The sequence below is a fragment of the Pseudomyrmex gracilis genome, unplaced genomic scaffold (genome assembly GCF_002006095.1).
Source record: "Pseudomyrmex gracilis isolate BER0280 unplaced genomic scaffold, ASM200609v1 scaffold_326, whole genome shotgun sequence".
In the NCBI taxonomy this organism is placed as follows: Eukaryota; Metazoa; Arthropoda; class Insecta; order Hymenoptera; family Formicidae; genus Pseudomyrmex; species Pseudomyrmex gracilis.
Genome location: NW_018020910.1, coordinates 106897 through 129932, shown reverse-complemented (window position 1 = coordinate 129932; position 23036 = coordinate 106897). Strand labels below are relative to the sequence as shown.

General features: G+C 36.0%; 1 protein-coding gene across 4 annotated transcripts in view; it reads right to left on the bottom strand.

Moving 5' to 3' along the window:
* Positions 1–3448: 3448 nt before the first annotated feature.
* The window catches only part of LOC109860082 (serine/arginine repetitive matrix protein 2), a 123890-nt gene continuing 104302 nt past the window's right edge, over positions 3449–23036 (bottom strand). For 2 of the 4 annotated variants that reach the window (XM_020438940.1, XM_020438943.1), the window contains 12 exons: positions 15661–15715; positions 14685–14740; positions 14062–14572; positions 11862–12613; positions 10527–11397; positions 7359–7498; positions 6296–6343; positions 5826–6020; positions 5380–5457; positions 5177–5276; positions 4705–4987; positions 3449–4615 (listed from right to left, as the gene is read on the bottom strand). In XM_020438940.1, coding sequence (XP_020294529.1) covers positions 4506–4615; positions 4705–4987; positions 5177–5276; positions 5380–5457; positions 5826–6020; positions 6296–6343; positions 7359–7498; positions 10527–11397; positions 11862–12613; positions 14062–14572; positions 14685–14740; positions 15661–15715 — 3199 coding nt within the window. In that variant the 3' untranslated portion in view covers positions 3449–4505. The remainder of the gene's footprint in view (positions 4616–4704; positions 4988–5176; positions 5277–5379; positions 5458–5825; positions 6021–6295; positions 6344–7358; positions 7499–10526; positions 11398–11861; positions 12614–14061; positions 14573–14684; positions 14741–15660; positions 15716–23036) is intronic. The other 2 variants (XM_020438941.1, XM_020438942.1) reach the window with 2 other exon arrangements.

Here is a 23036-nt window from a genome sequence, read left to right as displayed (position 1 = left end):
GTTCAATATTATATATTTCAAGTATGTGTGTATACGAAACAAGAATATGCGAGGAATAAGAATGGTTTTATTTGTAAGACTGAAAATCGGTCAGTGATAAGGTTTCGCCGTGACTGTCCGAAGGCAGTTTTTTGGCACACAATCGCGCGATAAACAGGGAAGTTTAGAGGCGGCTTAAAAAACACTTGATTGTATCCGAAATTGGATAGTACGCAATACGTTTCGTATGAATAACGGTAAAATAATATCGCATAATTGTATGTCCTGTGTAATATAATATTAATATAATAATATATTATTTGTAATTAAATCACGTGTATATACTTTGCTTCTCTATAACATATACATACATACATACATATATATATATATATATATATATATATATATATGTACGTATGTGTATATACGCAATCTTGTATATTATATATATTGTGTATGTATATAAATAATATATACATATATAAATATTTTACAAGTAGTGTATGATGTGTGATAGGGCTACAAAAAAAACCAAACGGCGCTATTTTCTTACAAAATTTTTTTACAGTTACGAGTGTAACATATCTTTCGCGCGATTTGTTTATCCGATTGAAATCAACTGTTTTGTGACGGAAAATATTATATTATATAAAATATAACGTTAACGTCTTTGCTTGTCTTCCTCTACGCATCACTTCACCTCGTTTTTGTATTTTTTCTTCACTCGTTAAAATATCTCAAAAAAATTATAACGATATTATAATATTCGTAACGCGTAATAATATTATATATAAATAGTAACATCGTTACTGTTACCATTGTATCATTATCATTATTATTGTTATGTGATTATTAATATAAATGATTATTACTATATATTATTACTATTACTATTACTATTATTATTATTATTATTAGTATTATTATTAGTATTACTATTATTATTATTGTTATTATTATTATTATTATTATTATATTACCGATTGTATATCTCCTATTTATCTATCGCCAATAATATCGTCAACGTTAACAATAACAGTAACGATGATCCAAATACTAGTGTTATAGAATTTTCTAGCAAAAATCGTGCGACGCGACTCCGTGAATCACTCGCGTTAGTCCGGTAAAAACAAAAAAAAAAAAGAATAATAAACCGGAAAAAATAAACTTTTAAAAAAATTGGAAATAACTCTCGGATACTTTCTGATCAACACTCGCGTTTGCTTAGTCGTCGTAATGGGAGTAAACAGAGCATCCTTTACTTATCTTTGGAAATTGTACAGGAACATACATCAGAGCTCGAAATTATCAAAATGGAACATTAAAAGAAATACAAATCTCTATCTATATATAAATTGGTAATTTTTCATTTATCACTACGAACAGATGTAAACTCATCTTCGGCAATATATAGCTGTGAAAATATTTCCCGGCACTGAAATCGTCCTTTTCTCGATAAATTACGCGAAATTTTGATTCGGTTGATTATTTTTTTCCAACATTTTTTCGGAAAGTCGGCTTGACGGGAAAATGGGCCTGATATATGTATTTGCTATAAATGTGTCTCGAAAATATCGAAGCTCCTTAATAAACTTCTTTTTACTTTATATTTTTAGTCTCCTTTTCTCTTAATCCTTTAGCACTCGCGAAATATAAAATTGTATCCCATGAACCATTGGACCGCGCTTAGTAACTATATGGGCCGTCGTTAACCCGCCAATCCGTTACGTCCGTTTTCATTTTGACGTCTTTTATTTTCTTGATACTACCGACGAATCAGCAACAATACGTAGCAATATAATTTCAATTGTAATTAAATTACAATTAAAATTTTTTCGTTATATAATTGGTCCTACGTTTTTTCAAAGAACGCTATCGGGGTTATCTCCGATCTAATTTAGACGCGATGCTTGTCGTCAAACAAAATTTTAAGAGACTCGAGCTCTGTCAAGTAGGATATGTTGGACTACGCGATCGCATTTCTATCGATCTTAGATTGATAAAAGATCTGAAGAAGGTCTTCCTTCAATTCGCATGTTTGAGTTGTCACAAAAGTACTAAGTATTCGGTCAAATTCGGCGTTTTATCGAGAAAAGTAGACGTGCGATTATCACATACTTTCCCGCTGCTGAATCACGCCGTTGTTAATTCTTTATCGAACGTGGGAAAGAGATGCGTTTGAAGCGTGACACGAGTCGAATTTCCGGAAAACTCGAACAACAAAAAGCTGCCGTAACAAGTTCTCTGATATTTTGTTTTTGTTTTTGTTTTTGACACGGTTTCTCGATTAATATTGAGAAACAATTGATAAGAACAGGAATACACATTCGTACGAGAGAGTAACGTGACGCACAAATGAGCGATTCTCGAAGAAAGAAGTGCAGAGAATGAATTTTGCGCAAAAAAAATATATTGGAAATAAAAATTTAAACATTTCGTCGTGTGTTTTTTCGTTTACGTCTTTTTTCTTCTTCTTTCTTTCTATTTGTAATCTCTCACCTGATTCTCAAGAAGATTTGTGGTAGCAAAAATTGGGGCGGGCTGGATCTACCGAGAACTCTCAACGGCGGTAGACCGCCCTCGAGACGGCGGCATTCACGAACACCTATTTACAAAAATATACACATGAGCAACTTACTTATCCGTTCGCGCTTGCTTTACCTCGTTATTCGTTCTGTTATTTTGAGTTCATGCGTATGTAAGTGTTTCACTTCCGGTGTACAAAGTGTACTCGTGAGTAACGAACGACGAATAACAAGGCGTATATAAGATATAAAATATACGCTAATGCATTTACTGGGAAAATATGAATTTACATATTTTGAAATCGCGGGTCATTACTCACGAATATATGTATTGCTCGATACTTTTCATCTTCCAACGCGTCTGTCATTTTGGCATTCGTCCCGTTCTTCGTTTCTTTCTTCGCTCGTTCCATTACAAATGTCCATGCTATGTATACATGTGTATGCGATATATCTGTATTTTTCTTTTTTTTTTTTTTTAACGTTTCATCATACTAAAACCTCTACTTATTCCCCGGTTAATTCTAGGTAATGTAAATAATATGTATTGATAGTCGCATCTGTGTGTTACTGCATCTGCTGTTTCTGTTGCGATATTGATTACTCTAGTCTAAATTATTTTTCTCGTGATCTATCTACAAAAAAGAGTCGCGTCCGTCGCACGCAAACGTTTAGACGTAACTATATAGTACATCGCTCGATTCTTGCTGTTGATCCTGTTGCTCGCGCATCTCTTTTCACCAAAAACATTCTAATCCCTCCCTCAGTTTTTTTCCTCTTTTTTTCTTATGTTATCACGAGATATCATCTCCTATTTCGCGAATAGAACTGTTTCTCATATATTGAAACGCAGCGCCGGCGCGCGAGATGCATTATCTCTTTCTCTTTTCGTCTCATTAAATATATTCTTATTTTTATTAACTATTTATATATTTATATAGGTAATAAACTATATGTAATGTATATATTAAATATGTATATATTCTTGTTGTGTGCGTACGTGCGTGCGTGCGTGTGCACTTGTGTACGAATACACGTACGCAGATACACACACACCCGCACACATACTACCACATATATATATATATTTATATATATATATATATATATATGTATTCATCGCACTCGAATCGCCGAAAAACGATACTCGTGCTACTTCAGGTAACGTCGGCTGTGGCGCACCGTGAAGCGAGAACACACGGGCGCTTTACAGTGGCACTTCTACTCCTTCGTGGTTTTACTTTTTTCTTTTTTTTTCTTTTTTTACGGTCCTACTATTTTTCCTCTCTTTTTTCTCTATCTTTGAGCCGTTCTTTCAATCTCGCGTCGGTATCTACATGCATTAACTTACAAAGCTGACACTTCGGAAAAATAGACGCAAGATGTCAACGTATAAATTTAAAGTGTTTTAAACATTCGTCGCTCACGAGCGCCTTTATATTATCTCCGCTCGACGATTCTCCGCTGCGCGAAATCAAGTAACACGTGCTCTATAAACAAAGTGTACGAGGTTCCGTTATGCACCATGTTAAAGATGATGAGCGCTCGTCCGCATCCGAGCTAGTATCTCCTCGTCTCTTCGAAACACGCGTTTCGCAATTGACTATATGAAAAACTTGCTGCTAATTTTATCTCAAGAATGCCCCTATGTCGTTTCGGATCGTCCGACTAAAGAAAAATTCTATCAGCTGTTCTCTTGTTTTCTTCTTCTTTTGTGTTTTGTGGATCGACCGTTATTATTCGGTCGTACCCCCTCCCCTCCCCGAGATCACTTTCCTCAAAGAAAAAGTCAGTTTACGATTTCGCCACATCGCCATCTCGCGTCTTACTATTTCTTTACGTTTTTACGCATCGTCGTTTGTCCTAGTTACAGCGATTAACACGTAATGTCGCGACGCTATGACGCAATTACGTGAACATAGTCGGATAAGTGACTATATTTTGAGGAAGCGAAGTAATGTAGTTTGGAGTGGGTGGTCGGGGGCTGTGCCACTGTGGTCAGAGAGCTCGTAGCTTTTTTATACCCGCTTGAACATAGCGCACGAGCTCGCGTAGCGAACTATACGCAGTCAGAGGTCCCAACTTTCGATCTAAATCGATGAAAAAATCTGAAAGCACGCGAAACAAAGTGATGATATTACATTGGAGCGTAAAATTCGTAATATTCTCAAAATAATGCTTCATGTTTCGTACGTACTTCTGTGTTCTTCTTGCTTCGCTTGCTTCATCGCCTGGTCCCAGAGGTCGTGACCGTTGGTAAGTAATCCTGAATACTGATTCTGCTTCATCATTGCGTTATAGACGTGCAATGGCACGCTAACCGACGTAGCTTGACCGCCGCTACTGTATCCAGAACTACTACAGACGGAACCTACGGAACCGGCGGGCGATGGCGTAGGCGAAAGAGAAGGCGTACCTTGTCCCTCCGGCTGTACCGGCGTTGTCTGAGCTGGTTGCTGAGAAGGTTGCTGAAAACATTGCTGAGAAAGTAAATTTACCGTCAGACATAACCATAAATATACTTAACGTATATGTAACAGTACTGATTGCTGTAATGAGATTGATAGTAAATATCGCGTAATGTGATGTGATTGAAATAATCGATATATTAAACGAGACGATATAACAAATTGCATTGGTGTAACGATTGTATTAACGTTAACGCTTACCTTCTGATTTGTAAAGTCACTAATGATCTTTTGAACCTCTTTCACCTCTTGTTTGCGTAAATTGTAGAGCTTAGAATAAAGACGCGATTGACACCAAAGGCTGAAAAGACAAATAGAAATCGTAACTGTGATATGCGATTTGTTCGTGCGACGAGACTGTGTCATTCGGTTTCTAAAAACTTTGTAAAAACAATCGGACATACCTCAAAATAGCTAGTTTGGTGTGTATACTATTCTCGGGCGAGTTGTTGGGTTGACTTTTGAATTTCGACGAGATATATCTGCGCAAAGAAAATCAGATATCGCTGTAATTAACAAATGCATTAACAAATTTGTCCTCTGTTTCTCTATTGAATTATGTGCGTATGTAGCAAATGTAACCGGTGGCGTGAGAGTTTTTTAATCTCAACTAGATTTTGTTTTTATTAAAAAGAATTATTTTTAGCGTTAATTAAATAATTGTGATAAACGTCGTAATTTATAAATAAAGTTTCGCTTTTGTTCTTCACTTTTCAAAAGAATAATGTTTTTCTTTCTTTTTGTGTTCCGAGAATACGAGCGAGAAGAACCTAGTATCTGAGAGTCTCATAAGAATAGAATAAACTAGATAACATGTTCAACACACAATACGATTAGACGTAATACTCACTTGATGAGACTGAGAGTGTCTTTGTACATAGTATACGACGCCTTCTCCGTGACTGGATCCGACTCCATTGCGTCGCCGGTTAAAAGAAAGTATAAAGCCGCTTCTAGGTACATCATGCCTTGCGCTGTAAGCTCACTCTCCTCATCAGCATTGTGCTTCAATCGCTTAGCTTCAGTCAGGTACTGATTTTGGTCCCTGTAACAAATAAAAATGTAGTTTGCTTTTTCTTTTGTGTGTGTGTGTGTGTGTGTGCGCGTGCGTGTGTGTGTGTTCGCGTGCGCGCGTGTGTGTGTGCGTGCGTGCGTGCGTGTGCGTGTGTGCGTGTGTGTGTGGACATGCATGGGGTATAAATTTTGCAATCTATTTACAAAATATATGCTATATTTTATGTTTGCAGCAAGTTATTTACAATTTTTATATGCATACACACAAAGTTTGGTTATAAAATAAAGTATAAAACAACAACTTACCATGTCGAAGAGCGTGCCAAGAGGTTTTTAGACTCTTCGATGTACGTGCTTTTGTATACAATTTTACATATAAGTAAAATTAAAGAAATTATTACAAAAAATATAACCTGAACAGCGTGAAAGTTGGAACAAAAATGTTTTTAATATAATTAAATGCACAAAATATATAAATCATATTTTCTTTCTTTTATATCTTGTGTTTTGAAAGCTTTTTATCTAGATGTTTCATTCTCTTCATGTTCGATAACATATGAAGATTTTAAGTATGTGTAAGCTTCTACGTACACAATATAGCGCAACAAAATGCAACTCTTATTTTTGCATATTTCAAAAAATGAAGTGCAAATGCTCGAACTTCGTGTGCAATTAAAAGCAGCACTCTGTTACTTAAATATTTTCAACTGATATTTATACAGACAGAGGAATTTATGTGTTATTATTTAACGTGTTCGTATGGAACTTTATATAGAATTGTTTTTTAGTGCAAAACATCTATTAAGGTGCTAAATTAAGTCTTAGATTCGAAAAAGCCGTTTTGTTGCAAACTTAAAAACTAAAAGAAGAAATAAAAACACAAAAACCTAAATATCGATTAGCAATAATGTAAACACAAAGAACATTCGAATTACAGAACTAAAATTGGTTACACGAGCTCGAATCTACTCAAAGGCCGGTATTCACAGTCCGATCTTATATTCAAAATGTTTTTCTAAACTTCATCTAAAGATGTTGTACAGGCTGTATTTTACAGGCTACAAACCATCTGAAGATGAATTTAAAACAATCTTACACATATTTATAATAAATTTATAGAGACGATTATTTATATCTACATATGATCTTATATATATATGTTCTCTTGTATAAAAGATTCGATTATGAATGCCGGCTAAAGTATATATTTTCAAATTCTAAATCAAACTACGAGATAAAGAACATTAGCGTTAGCAATGCGTTGAAAATGTGTTATTTAATGTTAAGTTAGAAATACATCTATAAGAAGAATAAAAAGCGGTGTGTGTATATATAAAATCCACATATCTGTGTAATGGTAAAAATTTACCTCTCCTGATCCTCCAAAATTTCATTTTGAGGATCGAAATACGAATAGTAGACGCGTTGAGTCGGGAGAGGTGGTGGTGGTAGTAGATTTGTATCTTCACTGGTATCCCTTTCATGATTTGTGGGCTGAATATCATTGTGCTGTTGGGTCATTAAAAATGTACATAAATTTATTTTTGTACTTTTTACGCAATTATGGCTATACTTATAATAAACTCCTAAATAATAACAAGAATATCTAAAAATTTACATACAACATAAACTATTCCAGTATTTAAAATTTTTTATCCACGATCCATGTATGTGTACACATTGTTGAAACGAAACAAACAAAACATAATCACTTTTTGCACCAATCAGCAGCCAAGAACAAATAAATAATTTTATATTCCAGTTTATTCCAGAAAAGTCCTTTTCTTTTATAACTTCAAATTAGAAGTTGAAAAAAATAAATAAATAAAACGAAGAAATAAAAATAACGCCAAATAACTTGAAAATATTCGTGCTAAAACATTTATTTATTTTTACAAGCAAGAAGTGTTCTTTCTTTATAATAAAAATCTTTGGAAATAAATTACAATAAAAACATACAAAAATATTTGTTAAATGTTAACGTAAATATTTTTCGAATAAAAAACATTTTGTACATATTATAATATCTTACATATACATATATACACGTGTGTGTGTGTGTGCGCGTGCTCGTGCGAGCATATATATATATATCTACAATAATTGATAAAAGACTATATAACAATTATTATAAAAATATATACTATTTTGTAAAAATTATATAATAATGTTACATATATATATAAATATATACGTATATATAAATTATTTATATGTAATGTTTACACACACACAAACACAAACACAAACACGCGCGCGCGTGTGTGTATAAAAAATACAGAGAAGCTGCTCTTAAACTTGGAGATTTTGTAATCAAATCGTCTAGATTTGAGAAATAAATATTACTGGCAAACTATTGTAACAAAAACCAGATAAAATAATAAAGGACAAATGGGAAAGAAATAAAAGTCAGCAGAAGATGAAAAAATCTTTCTTGTGAGACATTGCGTGTCGTCAAAACAAATAATTCATAAATCTATCAATTTTTATGGAGTATTTTTTTTTTTTATATTAGTGGAGATATGGAGATATACATGTAGAAGAGTGAAAACATTTCCGAGTTTAAGAGACGCTACTGTGTACTACATTGTGGTGAATATAGGTATACTAAAATAGAGCGAAATGCGACGAAAGCGGGTGTGGAGAAGGGGGAGATGAAGTTCAAACAACAAGGGAATTGAAAGTCTATTTTAACGAATGTGATGAATAAAAATGGCGATTGAAGTTAAACATTATTTTTCTTTTTATAGCAAGACCTCGTTAAACAGCGGATGTAAGTTCTATCCCCTCACATATATATTTAGTACCAACACTATTTCGTTCAACACCTCACTAGCTCCACACTCCGCGTTCGAAAAAATATTTTGTGTCTCTAGAACACCTGTAAAATTTTGAGAATATACACAACGTTAAAGTCGCACACATATCTGTAATCGAACAATTTTTATTTAACTTTTTAACCTCCGGATTATTTTAGTTGGGATTAATGGAAACCATGATGGCTTCCGAATAATAATTTCATGCGGTTGTTTTATAATTTTTATCAAAGCTATATCTTACAAGTAAACATGAGAATAACAATGCGCAGAGTCGCACAGATCTCAGGTGTGTGTTCTAGAGATAACAAAAAAAGATGTTAGTTTGCGTGTATATAACTGAAATGATTGTGCCTGTGTTATGTGTTATAATATTGACTTTTATATACAACACCTCATTACGACAATGATACCTTCCGTTACTTACATTGTAATACTTAATCAAATACCTTTAGAATTTGATGTACAAAAATAGGATATATCAAACTAGTACTTTGGTTTTGTATTTCATTTTTTGAATAAAATTATGTATACGCTGATCTGCTTTATTTTTAGAATTACTTAAATCATCAGATGTACTACTGTTAGTTTTGTACTTCATTTTAGAATTAAGTTATATAGATACTAATACTCTTAATCAAGTCTTAATACTGTGATTTAATGACAATAGGAAAAATGTACGTATAAGTCTCTCTCTAGTTTCTTTAGTCTTTCTAGTCAACCGAGACATTTGAGCTTTTGTAAAATAAAATGAACATCATTAAATGGATTTTCGCTGACAATGAGAAAAACGAGTACATGATTATCATCAAAACCATATATTATACCAGACGTATAATATATAGACTGCGCGTTCCCTACCTTTGCCATGTTAAGAAAATGTCTCCAACGTTGAGAGAGACAGCTGGTGTTGAATAGTAGCCTCATCTTTGTCTAGCGAAGTAGTGAGGGAAATGATAGACAGAGAAAGAGTTACTATTCAAAGTATGTTGTCTCTCTCAACGTTGAAGACATCTTTTCAGCCAAACGCGCAGTCTATATATTATACGTCTATGATCAAAACACAGAGTCTCTCAGAGCGGTATGCAGTAATATCCGCATGAACAATACCGTTATTTACAATTACCGTATTTACTACACAAACTAAGTTTTATAAGCAACGTCCGTGAGTCACTTGTGTTGCAACTTATTAAATCTCGCGATATATCTTTTAGCAGAACATTATAATGTATCGTAAATATCAAGATTTTATTAATCCTCATCCCAAAGAGAAACAACTTAACCAGTTTTCTTGCTGAAGATACAAGTGAGATCTCGCTTTGCATATAAAGTCAAAATTGTTGTAGAACTTTACATTTATTTAAAAAAATAAGATATAAGTAAATAAGTATTTACTTGTATTTTTATTATTATTATTATTATTATTATTATAAGCGAATGTAATCAGAGTGTGAGTACCGCCCAAAAAATCTAAAGACAGTCGCTAATTGTTATAAATAACATTGTAAAAATGTAGTAAATTTGACTTTGTCAGTGAAAATCTCTTCGAGAATGTTCATTTTATATAACTAGACTAGATATATATTTTCATAGGCCGCGATCTTATCGAACGAACAAACATGTGTTCATAGTACTTTGAGGTTAATTACTTGTTTCCATATTTTGGCTTTGTGTCCTGTAACTATATCTTTGTTAAGTTTTTTAATCTGTGAATGACGTACCTGACTTGGCGAAGCTCTTCGCTGCTTTTTGCGGCTCCTGTCTTTGTGCTCGGAAGAACTCTTCGTTTTCGTATCAGCTAAACATTGAGCGGGACTTGAACTAGAAATAGAGCTGCAACTTGGATTTCGTTTTCTTTTGGGCGCGTTAATACCGGTATTGCTAGTGCTACCGGCATTTCCAATGATTCCACTGCTCTTCGAGTCCGAGGGTATGGATTGAGCCTTGATCACAGACCGGGAATTTCTATCGTCCAACAGTCCGTCAGCGCGATGGATCCTCGTACGATCCGACGTGGCGATTTGCTGCGGAGGCGGTGTGTCAATTATTTCGCCTTCTTCCGGTGTGGACGATCTTGGCGGTTGTGAGATTGCTAAGCTAGAAGAAGATCGCTGCCTCGATGACGGCCTGGTATCGGATAGTTCTGTGCGTTGTCTAAGTTCTTGTCCTCTGCACAACTGCAATATTTGTGGTGATATTCTACTGAGCTCGATCTTGCACATGATGCTCGGTATGTTATTTCCTTGAGCAAAAGATGGAGATGAACGTAAAATATTCCCACTCGACGTCTGAGAGGACGGTCTTTTGTAAGGACTGTCTCCACCAGTCGGAGTATGCGTAGCGGAATTATTTGTGTATTCTTCTACGTAGATACCGCATTTGCCGCCACCTTTGCCACCTTTTCCGCCTTTCCCGCCACCTTTTCCACCGCCTTTTGACGTTGAGAAGACATGACGCAACGTGTCGCTTTTCTTCTTGTCTTGCACATTACCAGCGTCGTCTTCCTGCAACTTCGACGCTGGGCTGTTGTCACTGTCCGAATTATCAGGTGACGTCGTTCTCGTAGGTGGTGCTCGTGGTCTAGGTGGTACTCTAATATCATTGAAACAATTTTTCTATTAATAACAAGAAATATATAAGGCTTTACGAGCTATCCGCATGATTTTTTGAGCGGAAACTGTACGTGTATATATACACACATGTAACGAATTCAACTTGTAAATTTTTTACAAGTGAGTGTTTTTAGAGTTGAAAACTCAATTCTTAAAATCATACGGGATGCTAGATTTGCATCTCACATATGACAGACCCCGGATACCCCCCTAACTAATTTATAAAATTTTTTTTCTATTAATATCTATTATAATATCTATTCTATTATAATCATATGTGAAAGAGTTTCTAAAATGATAAAATAAATTTTGAAAGAAAAATAAAAATATTTGAATAATCTAAATTACTTTAATGTGTGTTTTTAAATAAACAGCACATTTGTAATAATTAAAATAATTACAGCGCATTCGTAATAATTAAAATAATTACTGAAAGTAATTTACCGAGCAACTTGGATGCGACTACTTCGCACAGATATTTCCGATTCGCTATCCGAATCCGAGCCGCCCGTAACGTTGGTCACTCGAGACCTCGGTCGTCTAGGTTTGCTCTTGGTAGGACTCTTCTTCTTATCCTGTTTTTTCGACGAGTCCGATAGATTGTTTCGTTTGATGGGAGTGACTCTTCTCCATCGCGCGGCGTCGTCCTCCGAGGTATTGTTATTGTTTTTCTTGGCCAACAAACTTTCATTGTCGCTGGACGACATGCTCAGCCTCGATCTTTTCTCGCCTCTCGTTGGCATCATTTTCGCGAGACGACGATCGCTGTCGGAACAGTCACTTTGCGTCTCCGAATCGCTGTCGTCATCGCTCGTCGGCACTCTTTCTTTTGAGATCGGTTGCTTTTTCTTGCCAATCCCGCCGCCTGCTCTTGTCCGGCTACGTGACTTACCTGTCTTCAAAGCTTCATCCGACGTTCGGTGTCCGCGTTTCGGACTTTTAGTGGATTTTCTAGGACGTCCGCGTCCTTTTCTGACATCGGACATCTTTGACTTTTCCGTTTGAACGCGATTGTCATCTATTAGCTGATGACTCTTTTGCTGATCAGAATGCTGATCGCTATCGCTGAGAGGACTCATTACTTCTTTTATTATTTCACGAACCGCCTTTAATTTTTCCCAATCGTGTGACTGTTCTCTGTGTGACCTACTGGTCTCATTTGTTGCCCCAAGTGTATCTTCTTGCCTGGCATTATCCTGTACAATAAATTTATTTACTGTATTTATTTTTTTTAACTATTTGCATGCAAAACATTTAAGACATTTTTCTCACTTGGACCAAAAAAAGAAGGGTATTCTCGAACAGTTTGTTAAAAACAACTATGTAATATGGATACCGAGAAACTTTTGCACCTTTATCGTACATTAATCACATTAAACCATCTTTAAAGTAAAATTTTATTATAGACATATCTATTAATTCCCAAGTATCATTTAAGTGAAATTGTAAAAAAAAATAAATAAATAAAAAATAAAAAAAACACGTTTCGCACCGAGTGCAGCATTTCTCAGATCTTTCGGGTAACCCGAAACAAACGATGCGAGAAAGTTGCATTTACGAACGGTTGACGAATGGCATATGAATAACAAAAAAATCTGAAAGTTAAAAATAAGAAAATAGTGTCAGTTCAAAATTAAAGATCGACTTGTGACGTAAAAATCAGTCTTTCGTAAAGGACTTGAGAAAACAATTGTTGGAATATCAAGAAATTCCAAGTTCATGCTCTAAAATAGAATAAGATGCAGAAAATGCACGCACAATTGCAAGATGATGATTAGTTCAACAAGTTTACTTTCCTCATAAACGTGCACTCATGTTTTGAAAACAAGTTATCAAGAAAAACGCGTTTAAAATTTTTGTTACTACATTGCGATGCAGATGTCTCGCGTATTCTTCAGGCGCTTTTCATCTCGATTGAATTTTAAAGTTTTAATCCAATTGTAAGTTTGATTACCGTAACCTTTTTTTAAAATGGCTTTATATTCGTTGAATAGTACTTGTGCTGGGATATGTACTGCAACTTACTCTGGAGTTTTTTCATCGCAACAAGAATATTTAGGCAGAGGTAGAGTGACGTTCGTTATAATGAATGTCTTTTCATAAGAAACTTCAACATAATTCTTGTAATAAACTTCCACAAATGAATTTCAAAACGGACAATAATAAAGAGTGAATGCAAAAGAGCGCTAAACGATCTTCACACGTTTTCAACTTTTGTGCAATTAAAAGCGTCAATTGTTCACATTTCGATAAATTCTTTTTTTAAGAACACAAGAGTTGAATCTATCTGCAATAAAAAAAAGCTAAATATTTGAAATTTTTTCAATGAAAAAAAAAACCCTTAAACTATGATAAATTCGTTTATACACAAAAATGATGATAGAAAGAGACAGAAAGATCTCGTGTTCGAAGCAGTTACGTCTCGAAGACTCTCAACTGAGATGCCGTCACCACCTTAATAATACTGAATTTAGCACAAGAAATCAATTGGCAATAGAACCAACACGATATGTGCGTATGATAATAAAACTTATCATTTATTATTCAATACGCAAATTAATTTATATTTCTGAGCTGTTATCAATATTATAATTTTACTGTTAACATAATCTTTAATTTAAGCGCGCAACAGCGTTAATTTTACCTGAGTGGACTTTGATTCCGAATTTTGCTCTCCGGATTGCATAGCTGTTTTTTTACTGAAGAAGGAGCTGAGATCCCATCGACGCTCTTCCACAGGGGGCGGTGGTTCTTCCATCAGATTATCTCTCTTCGGCGATACCGATGGAGGCGTCGTGGGTCCTTTAGTTGGCGGCGGGATCGACGCGCGATCGTCATCGTCCTCGGAATCGTCGCTACTATCCGAACCCGAATCTGAACCCGAGTCCGAGCTCGAGCTGGCACTTCCCGAGCTCTGCGGCGCTTCGGGCGGACTCGACTGATGATCATTGGCAATTGAATTTGTCGGAGGACATGCGGACTGCAAGGGATGCTGGCTGGCAACAGGTAGAGGAGACACTCGATCCCGTTTAGGCGATGATGGACTGATCGCTCGCGGTGATGTTGGCGATAATGGTCCCATAGGGGATATGACGATGGGCGACAAAGATTGCGGCGCCGATGTCATCGCCGAGATTATTGGTGTCGTTACTAAGCTATAAATTAAGAAACAAAATACCTCAAAATTCGATATTCCCGACAAACAACGATACAATGAAGACACTCTCCGATTCTCGAGCGTCAAGGGAACAGATAATATACACTTACTCGGTTTGTGGAAGATCCGGACTTCTGTCTCTTCTCGTGGATCTCGACAATGTTTCCTGGAAAGAAGGAAGATCGGCTGTCAGAAATCTCGCCGTGAAGTAAAGCAGAACAAGAATATCTTTCTTGCCGCGATAAACGGCCGTTGTATTACTTTCTCATCGACCGCGGTATAGTATTGATTTGCAAAAGTAGTTCACGGTGTTGCATAAAGTTACAAAAAGAATAAAGATTCGAAGACAAGAATATAACTTACGGTTTAGTGTCGATAGCTTTATAAATCGTTTTCTTTTATAGTAACCGCCGTATAATACACAATAGTTAGGTTAGGTTTCTAAAAATTGCCGTGTTATGCAAATTTGTGTTGTATAGAACAAAGAACTAATGCGTTATTAATAGTATCAAAAAGATATAATTGATCAAACTTATATATTATAATGGTAAATAATGTTTGCTATTTTTTTCTTTTTCTTGCTTCATCACTACAAGCGCGAAGCGTTTTCTTTCTAACAAGATGTTCTCATCTCTTTTGAGTTTTATTTTGCAGCATCTTAATTTTCATACTCTACTTTTTCCAAAAAAAAACTCTATTATCGTTTGTTTGCGTGACGGATCTTTATAAATTTTGTAATATGGAACTAAGCATGTGTGAATTTCTTTCTTGAATTTTGTGGTTTTTTCGATAAAAGAATCTGTATTAAAAAAATAGAACTTTGATTGTTCAGTTAAGTTCATGCCTTCCTGTATGTTTTTTAGAATAAATTTTTAAACTTCAGAGTTTTCATTTGTGCTATCGTCTTCTGAAACCGTATTGTAAGAATGCCGTGTTATATGAGGTTGCTTATATATATTTTATAAATTGATACTGTCCGATTTACTGATTTTGACAACTTTGAACTCAACGTTTATAGTTTAATAACTATTTCGTGTTTCATATGTCTAAATATACATTTTTTTAAATAGTTTCTTTCTACGTTACCTTGGTCTCCTCATCGTCACTATCTTCAGATAAGCTTAAATCTTTCTCCAGATCACTACAACAAAAAAGAATGTATTGTCAGAATCAATCTCGTGAAATCGCAAACATTAAATCGTAGTGATTCGCTCAAGTGCCTTAGTGAAGCAGGCGGGTAAGAGGAATTTATCTCTATGTTTAACGCAATCTTCTTGGATTTGCTCGAGCATCTTTTGTCAAGCAAGAAAACCTGTTCGATGCAAGATTTTCAACGATTGATGGCGGTGTAATGGTAGTAGTTGATAGAAAGCATAAATAATTTGATATATTAAAATACACATACACACGCGCGGGTGCAAAGAATGTCCAATTGCAACTTGTAGAGCATCACGTAAGAAGAAACAGTTGTTTCTTGATTTTCAAAGTGTTTTTATCTTTTCTTATGCATTCTAAATTAGTTAATATTATATATTCTAGTTAATGTAATATATTCTATTAGTTTTTATTCAAAAACTCCAACTTGAAATTGATTAACTCGACTTGAAGATTAAAAGCTAAATTTAGAAACAATCATTATATTTTATAGAAACAATGATTATATTCATATTATAAAAGAAAAAAGTTGGAACATAAAAATTTATTTATAAAGCAGGAAAAATTAAAATTTTCCATTTTACGAGAAAAACTTCTGTAGACTTGAGCTTTATACACAGCCAAAGTTTAAGAAATAAAATAGATAAAAATGAAAGATATACGTATACATTGCGCTTCAAGACTTCAGTGTGATCAGCTTACACTGTGTGTATTAAATTACAAGTGAGGTAATTTATTGCTTTTACGAGTGCTTTAAACGCATTAAAAAGTTAGGGCACTAATTCCAAGTCACGCTGTTCATTATCTTCTCTTTGAATCGCTTTTGCTTAATTTAATAAAGTGGATAATAATAATTTATGGTTCCTGGACAAGATCGTGCTATAAAGAAACAGTAGAAAAGTGAGATTTCTCCACTGCCAATGTATCAATAAATAAATGCGTTGTTTTGCAATTTCAACATTAAAAGAGATTATGAGAAAAGTTATCCAAGAGCTAAGACAATGCCTTTGTATAAAACGGGAGTTGATTCAAAAAGACAGAAACAAATGTTGTACAAATATTTTGTAAACTTCGCGTAGTTCCTGTTTTCCAGGATTTATTTCGTTCTAGACGGATAAAACTATTGGACGGTAATCACAATTACCTTCTTCTATATCATTAAAAAAATATGTCGTTTATTAGGTTGCCCTGGAAATTAGTTACATTTAATTTAATAAGAAGGATAATCACGCGTGCCGCCGCCGCGGGCATCTCAAGCTCGAAAACATTCTCGACACTCTCGTCTTCCTTCTTGATTTTTCTTTCTTCTGACGAGAAAAAATCGCGCGCGCGCATCGAGACCTAGTTGCCCTCGATTATCGCAAAAGAGGCATTCGAGAATCTCTAAGGACCGTGCAACAAGTATCTGACCAGTGGAATAGAGACCCCGGGGATAAAGGCGGCAGAAAGTCACTCGCGTGTGTATGTTGTTGAGGAGGAGAAGAAAGGGAAAGAAAGAAAGAAGAAGATAAGGAGAAAATACGTAGAGCACCGAACATCGACGGCGCACGGAGGAGAGGGCATCGACCCTAAATGCACTACGTTCGCGAACTCCACGCGAACGGTTCCTTGTGGTTTTGCCACACCGACTATTCTGCGCGTGCAAGCGCGGTGCGCGCTTCTAAGCGCTCGTAGCGGCGACACTTGATTCGACACTAACAATCAAAACAAAGAAATCGATCGACGAGATATAAATTTTTTTTACTTCACTTTTGCAACTTCTGCCAACCTTTAGTTAATAGAAAAGACTGAAAAATTATCAATGTAATTGTCTCAGTAACCGAACGTGTAGCACTTGCCGGACATTTATTAAAAAACTAATGATAAAAAAGTACATGTACTTATACATATATGTATGTGTATGTGTAGAAAGTTAGGAACTACTATTTAAAAATATATCTTTAAAAATACTTAAAACATTGAGAATTGTTGTGTTTAATATTTACATATCTAATAAATATTTCTTGCTTTAATAAATGTTCAGCCAATTGGTACATATCCGGTCATTGGAACAATTCTTTTTTATTCGTATAATCCTTTCATACGCGCAATGTGTATGAAATGTTGTAACATGTAACTTTAAGTACTTTTGTTGTTGTTTTTTTTTTTTTAATTATATTATACGAGAGTTTTTACTTCATCAATTTCGTAACTGTACAGTCGCATTGTTTGCAAAATTAATAATAGCCGGCTTGATTTGAATTACACGAACGTCTTTAAGCGTTATTCGCAGACTGCTGACCGGCCGGCAGATAGCTCTCGCTACTGCCAGCAAGAAACCTGCTAAATCGCCGCATGAAAGAGTTTAACGATCGTGTCTCGAACGGTACAAATTACTCTGCTTCGTGGGAACGCGCACAATTTTAGAACCGTGCGCTGTGTGTCGACAAGTGCGCTTTGTTTATTGGCGCGCGAGCGGACATTTTTCGTCGGAAGACAACGAACGAGGTAATGGTGAGGTGAACGCGCGCGATTTATCACAGCATTTTGCGTCGGTAATGAAAAGCGTAATATCTATTTGAAAACGTTTCATGAAGTGTTATCTCGCTAAAAAATTATAATTCTATGAAATATAATTCTATTAAAAATTCTATTAAAATATTCACAAAAAGCGATTATTGGTTTTTTTCCAGCCTGTTATTTTCACATAAAAATCTATATTCGAGTGAGAACTCGATTCAATTTGTGAAAATGCAATTTTTACACGTATATTAATATGAATCTTTTTCATAAAAATTCTCTACACTTTTTTATTCTTTTAATCAGAACAAAGAATATTGTTGATAATGCAATTTTCTGACTTCAACGTGTTTTTTTTTCTTCATCTTTTCGCACTATCACTTTGAATAAGAATTCATCATATGTTAAAAAAAATATTTAGAAAAATAAATACAAAGATTGTACTTTAATATAATTCTTCACATTTACTCGGCATTATTTATTTTGAACCGATCTATTGTCAGCATCAGACTATGTCGCCGTGTTTGATAGCTTCGCTATTCCCTTCGGCATCGTGGAAAAGGAAGGGAACCTGTTCGCGCGAGGCGTTCTTTAACCTCGCGTTCCGGCATGCAACGGAACCGTGTTGTAAGCGCGTTGTTGCACACAGAGACATGCGCGCGCGCGTGTGTCGAGAACGAAACACCCACGCGAGAAGTGCATGTGTGCGTGCGTGCGTGTATACACACAACGGAAAAGAATATGCGCCTATCCAGCGATGGAAACGAATAGAAAGCGTTTCTGCAACGAGAACAGGAAGGAAGAACTGCAAAGAAAAAAAACAGATATATATATATATATATATATTTCATTAAAAGAAAACACCGTCATTGAGTTTCTTGTTTGATAAGAGCGAAACGGAAACGGAAGCAAGAGCGTGACACCGTTATACAATACTTTTTTATGTGCTGACAAAATGCTGCGTGATTTTAATTTCGAAAGGTATGTATAGACGATCTCGCTCGTTTAGCGGAAATTTAACTCTCATTAGCTGCGACACATACGTAAATCTGCTCTGCCCAGGATTGCTAACAAGCGAGAAAAATACATATGTGTGTGTGTGTGATGCAATACAACAAATTTATAAAAATTTCTATTGACTATTTGTATCTTATATTTGAGCAGTTTTTTCAAAAAATGCTTACGCAGCTGAAGAAGCGCTTCTCTTTGTAGAAAAATCTAGCTATTAGAAAAATTGACAAGTTATATTATTTGTAAATAAGTCGAAAAAAATAGCTGATTGATTGCTTAACAGAATTTGTCGCGACCGAGAAAAGAGATTATACCTGGTGCAATGCGCAAAAAAAGAATAATAATTTTAAATAAAGGCACGTTCGCAAGAAGAATCTCGTTTACGAGTTTCTGCGCCACACGGCGGCTGTATGTACAAAAGTTCTTGCACGAACAATCGCCCCAACATGTGTCTATTATCTATTATCTCATCTGCTTTCTCTATTGTCATCGTTTTCGTTTGCCACTCGCGGCACGTGTGCTTTTGCTGTCCCGTTACAATCGACAGACGACCACATACGAATGCCGTGATTTTACAGCGATACGCACTGTAATCATCATGCACGCAGTAAGATTAAAAAAGTAAGACAAAGACGTCGTCGCGGCATAAATTTTGTTGCAGCGATATAATATGACATACGTGCCAACCGCGCGCGTCCCGTTGTATGCAGAAACATAACATCAACGCGTACGTGAAAGAAATATTGCAGGCAGATATTCAGAGAATGTAATTTTACGCCGTACAGTGTGGTAAAATCGAATGAAACATAGATAAAATACACACGGATGCGAACGGTACAAGGAGCTAATGGATTTAATCGGTATAACTAACACGTAACTATTTTTGGCAGCAACAACGAAACGAAAGACGCGAAATATCCGCATTGAGTAGTTAATATAAAGCTCGCAACTCCAATTTCTCTTGTTCGTCTAACTACACAATATATCAAAGCGCGTGTATTATAAGCGTGTTTGTGTGCACGCCCGAGGATATAGTCGATGTGTGCATAAGTTCTGATCGTTATTAAAGAAAGGGACAATGAGAAACGAAGAGGAAGCACTGCAGACCGACTAAAAGTATAATCGGAAGAAGTTGCTCGTACAATAAAGGAAAAGACGATGGAAATAAACGCGATAGCCTAGTGACAATGACGCTGATAGTTGATGGTAGTAGTAAACAACAGTAGAATTCTGAGGCAGCCAGGTAGCAAGTTGCGAATAACGTTGCAAAGTTTCAGATTTATAGACAAACAAAAAAGACATGATATATTGCGATTACATGAGAACCAAGCAATTTTTTTATTTTGGAAAACGTATTGCAGACACGCACATCAAATTATATTTGGAATATTTCTCAAATCAGTACACATTGTTCCAAATCCTGTACAAGACGATTTTCTTTCAGTTAAAGAAAGATTGAGACCGGATTTATCAAACAATCCATGACTGAAAAACTATCCTGAAAACACACACAGTGGAGTCTATATAACATTATTCCCTCCTTTCTTCCTCATCCAATATTTTTTCTCTTTCTATCTTCCGCCATTTTTTCTCTTTCTCTCTGTTTCTCTCTTTCGACAATGACGGACCATTTGGTTCGGCTTGATCTTCCTTCGCGACTCTCTTCTATCGTTTTTCGTCTTTTTCTTCTCTTTGTCTTCTCTATCCTCTTTTCTTCTTTTCCTCTTTTTTTCCACTTTCATCATCCCTTTTTCAGAAGGCGGATTCTTGCCTTTGTCTCTATATCGCGAATCCCTTTAACCCATCGTTATTTCCATCTTATTTCAGCGTGACGCAGCTCCTCCCCGTCTTTTTCGTGCGTTCTCGTTTCTCCTCTCTCTCTCTCTCTCTCTCTCTCTCTTTCTCTCTTTAGCGAGTTACGGTCTCGAGAGTCTCGTATTCCCTCCCGTGTTGCGGCTTTAACCCCACTATCGTCCGCTTTACCGCTTCTGGTTATACGCCATCTGCATCCACGTGCAACGTCGATGCACCACACACGCACACGTGCGTCAATCTGTGTGTCCAAGGCTCGACGCGAAGCGTAACACATGTACTCGACAGAATGAAATTTCCGGCGGATCTGCGGCGCCCGAATACGCATCTCATATGATTGCGCGTGTGTGTGTCATCGCTTTTAATAAGCTCAATAAAATTTCTTTTCAAGTATGGCGCGTTTCAACAACGCGTTATTTCAGGAAAAGTGTACTGTTTCTCGAAGCTTAATCGGTGTTTGATATTTAAATATCGCTTCTCGTCTGTTATAATCGCACTTTTTTTTGTGAAAAAGAGTCTCTTTTATTAACCAAGAAAAGATTTAACTTATTAATAGTTTATCAATTTAATTTAATTTAAAATGTGTCGCAATCAATGTCGTGTTGTCTCTGTTCCGCTTAAAAAGAACTAGAATGGAACCGCGCCGTTTGTTTCTCCAATTGATAGAACGAAAGTAAAGTAACAATGCTTAACGCATTTATAAATGATAAAATACTTGTGTGGTTTAACGAACGTGGCGATCTGGCGCGCCTCTGCGTTAATTACTCATGAAATAGTAAACCGTCTTTTCGCTTTGTCTTTTACTTTACGTCGCGCGTTGAAGCAGTCGAGGAAAGAAGCGGTTAATTTTAACCGCCCACTTGGCGGCTAAATTTACAAGACGCGCAAGAACGAATGAGACATTCGCGCGAACGCGTTTCGCAATTTTCGTCAGTTTTCTTCGCCCAAGATACGAGGACATGCGTAGGGCGCGCACAGTAGGTATGATGCACGCGTCTTGTTTTTGCTCTTTTCCTTCTCTCCGCTTTAACCCACTTTTAACGTTTGTTCCCTCTAAATCGATTTTACATCTATCTCTTATCAATGTGCGCGCGTCACGCTCGTATACATGCCATTGCGATTACGCGCGACTGCATCAAGCGTGTATCGGCGGCTGAAAAGTAATGTACAATCAAACGTACGTAATAATTTTGTCTCTATCTCCGTATCGTGAAAGAGAAAAAGGAAAAAAAGAAGCAAAAGCTGCAAAGAGGAGAAAAAGCAAGAGAAGAGAGAGCCGGAAAAAAGAAAATAGACAATTTTGCGCTTCCAACGAGCCAACGGGTGGGACAAGAATTGGGGATGAGAAACGGGGAAAAAGGAAAGGCACGCGAAATATCGGCTTTGCTGTACCCAAGAAGATAAACGCCCGACTCTATGGCAAATTTGCGCGACAATAAAGCGATTACTACCGGCGGCGATTGCTTCTCCCGTCTACCGATGCGAGACGCGCGATGCATATGGCTCCGCACGACGTTAGCTCTCGTCGCACATCATATGATCTTGTTTCTGCTCCGCTGCAATGTTAAACTTTGCGTGCAATTTTATCTTTCCCTTTTTCGGAAATAATTTGCAAAGCCGCGCGATTTCAATAGGTTTTTCTGCTTTCGCGAGTCTTTTCAAATTGTGAAACATGTTTAGAGAAATGTTTAGAGAAATTTGTCCGAAAAATATACGAGAAATCAAATTCGCAGTCATGCGTTCTTGCAAAATGAATAACTAATGAGTAATAGGAGGTATTATTTCTGAAATAGCAGCAAACAATTTTTTTTGTATTTATTGCATTTTGTATTTATTGTGTCGGATCTGCAAAGGCTGATTTATTGATTAACAATTTAGAATAATCTACTATATTCCAGAAATAACTGAAAACGCGCCGATACGTTTTTCGTTAACTATGTTTACCGACTCCATTGGCACGACTCGCCTTGAAGCCAATGGATTAA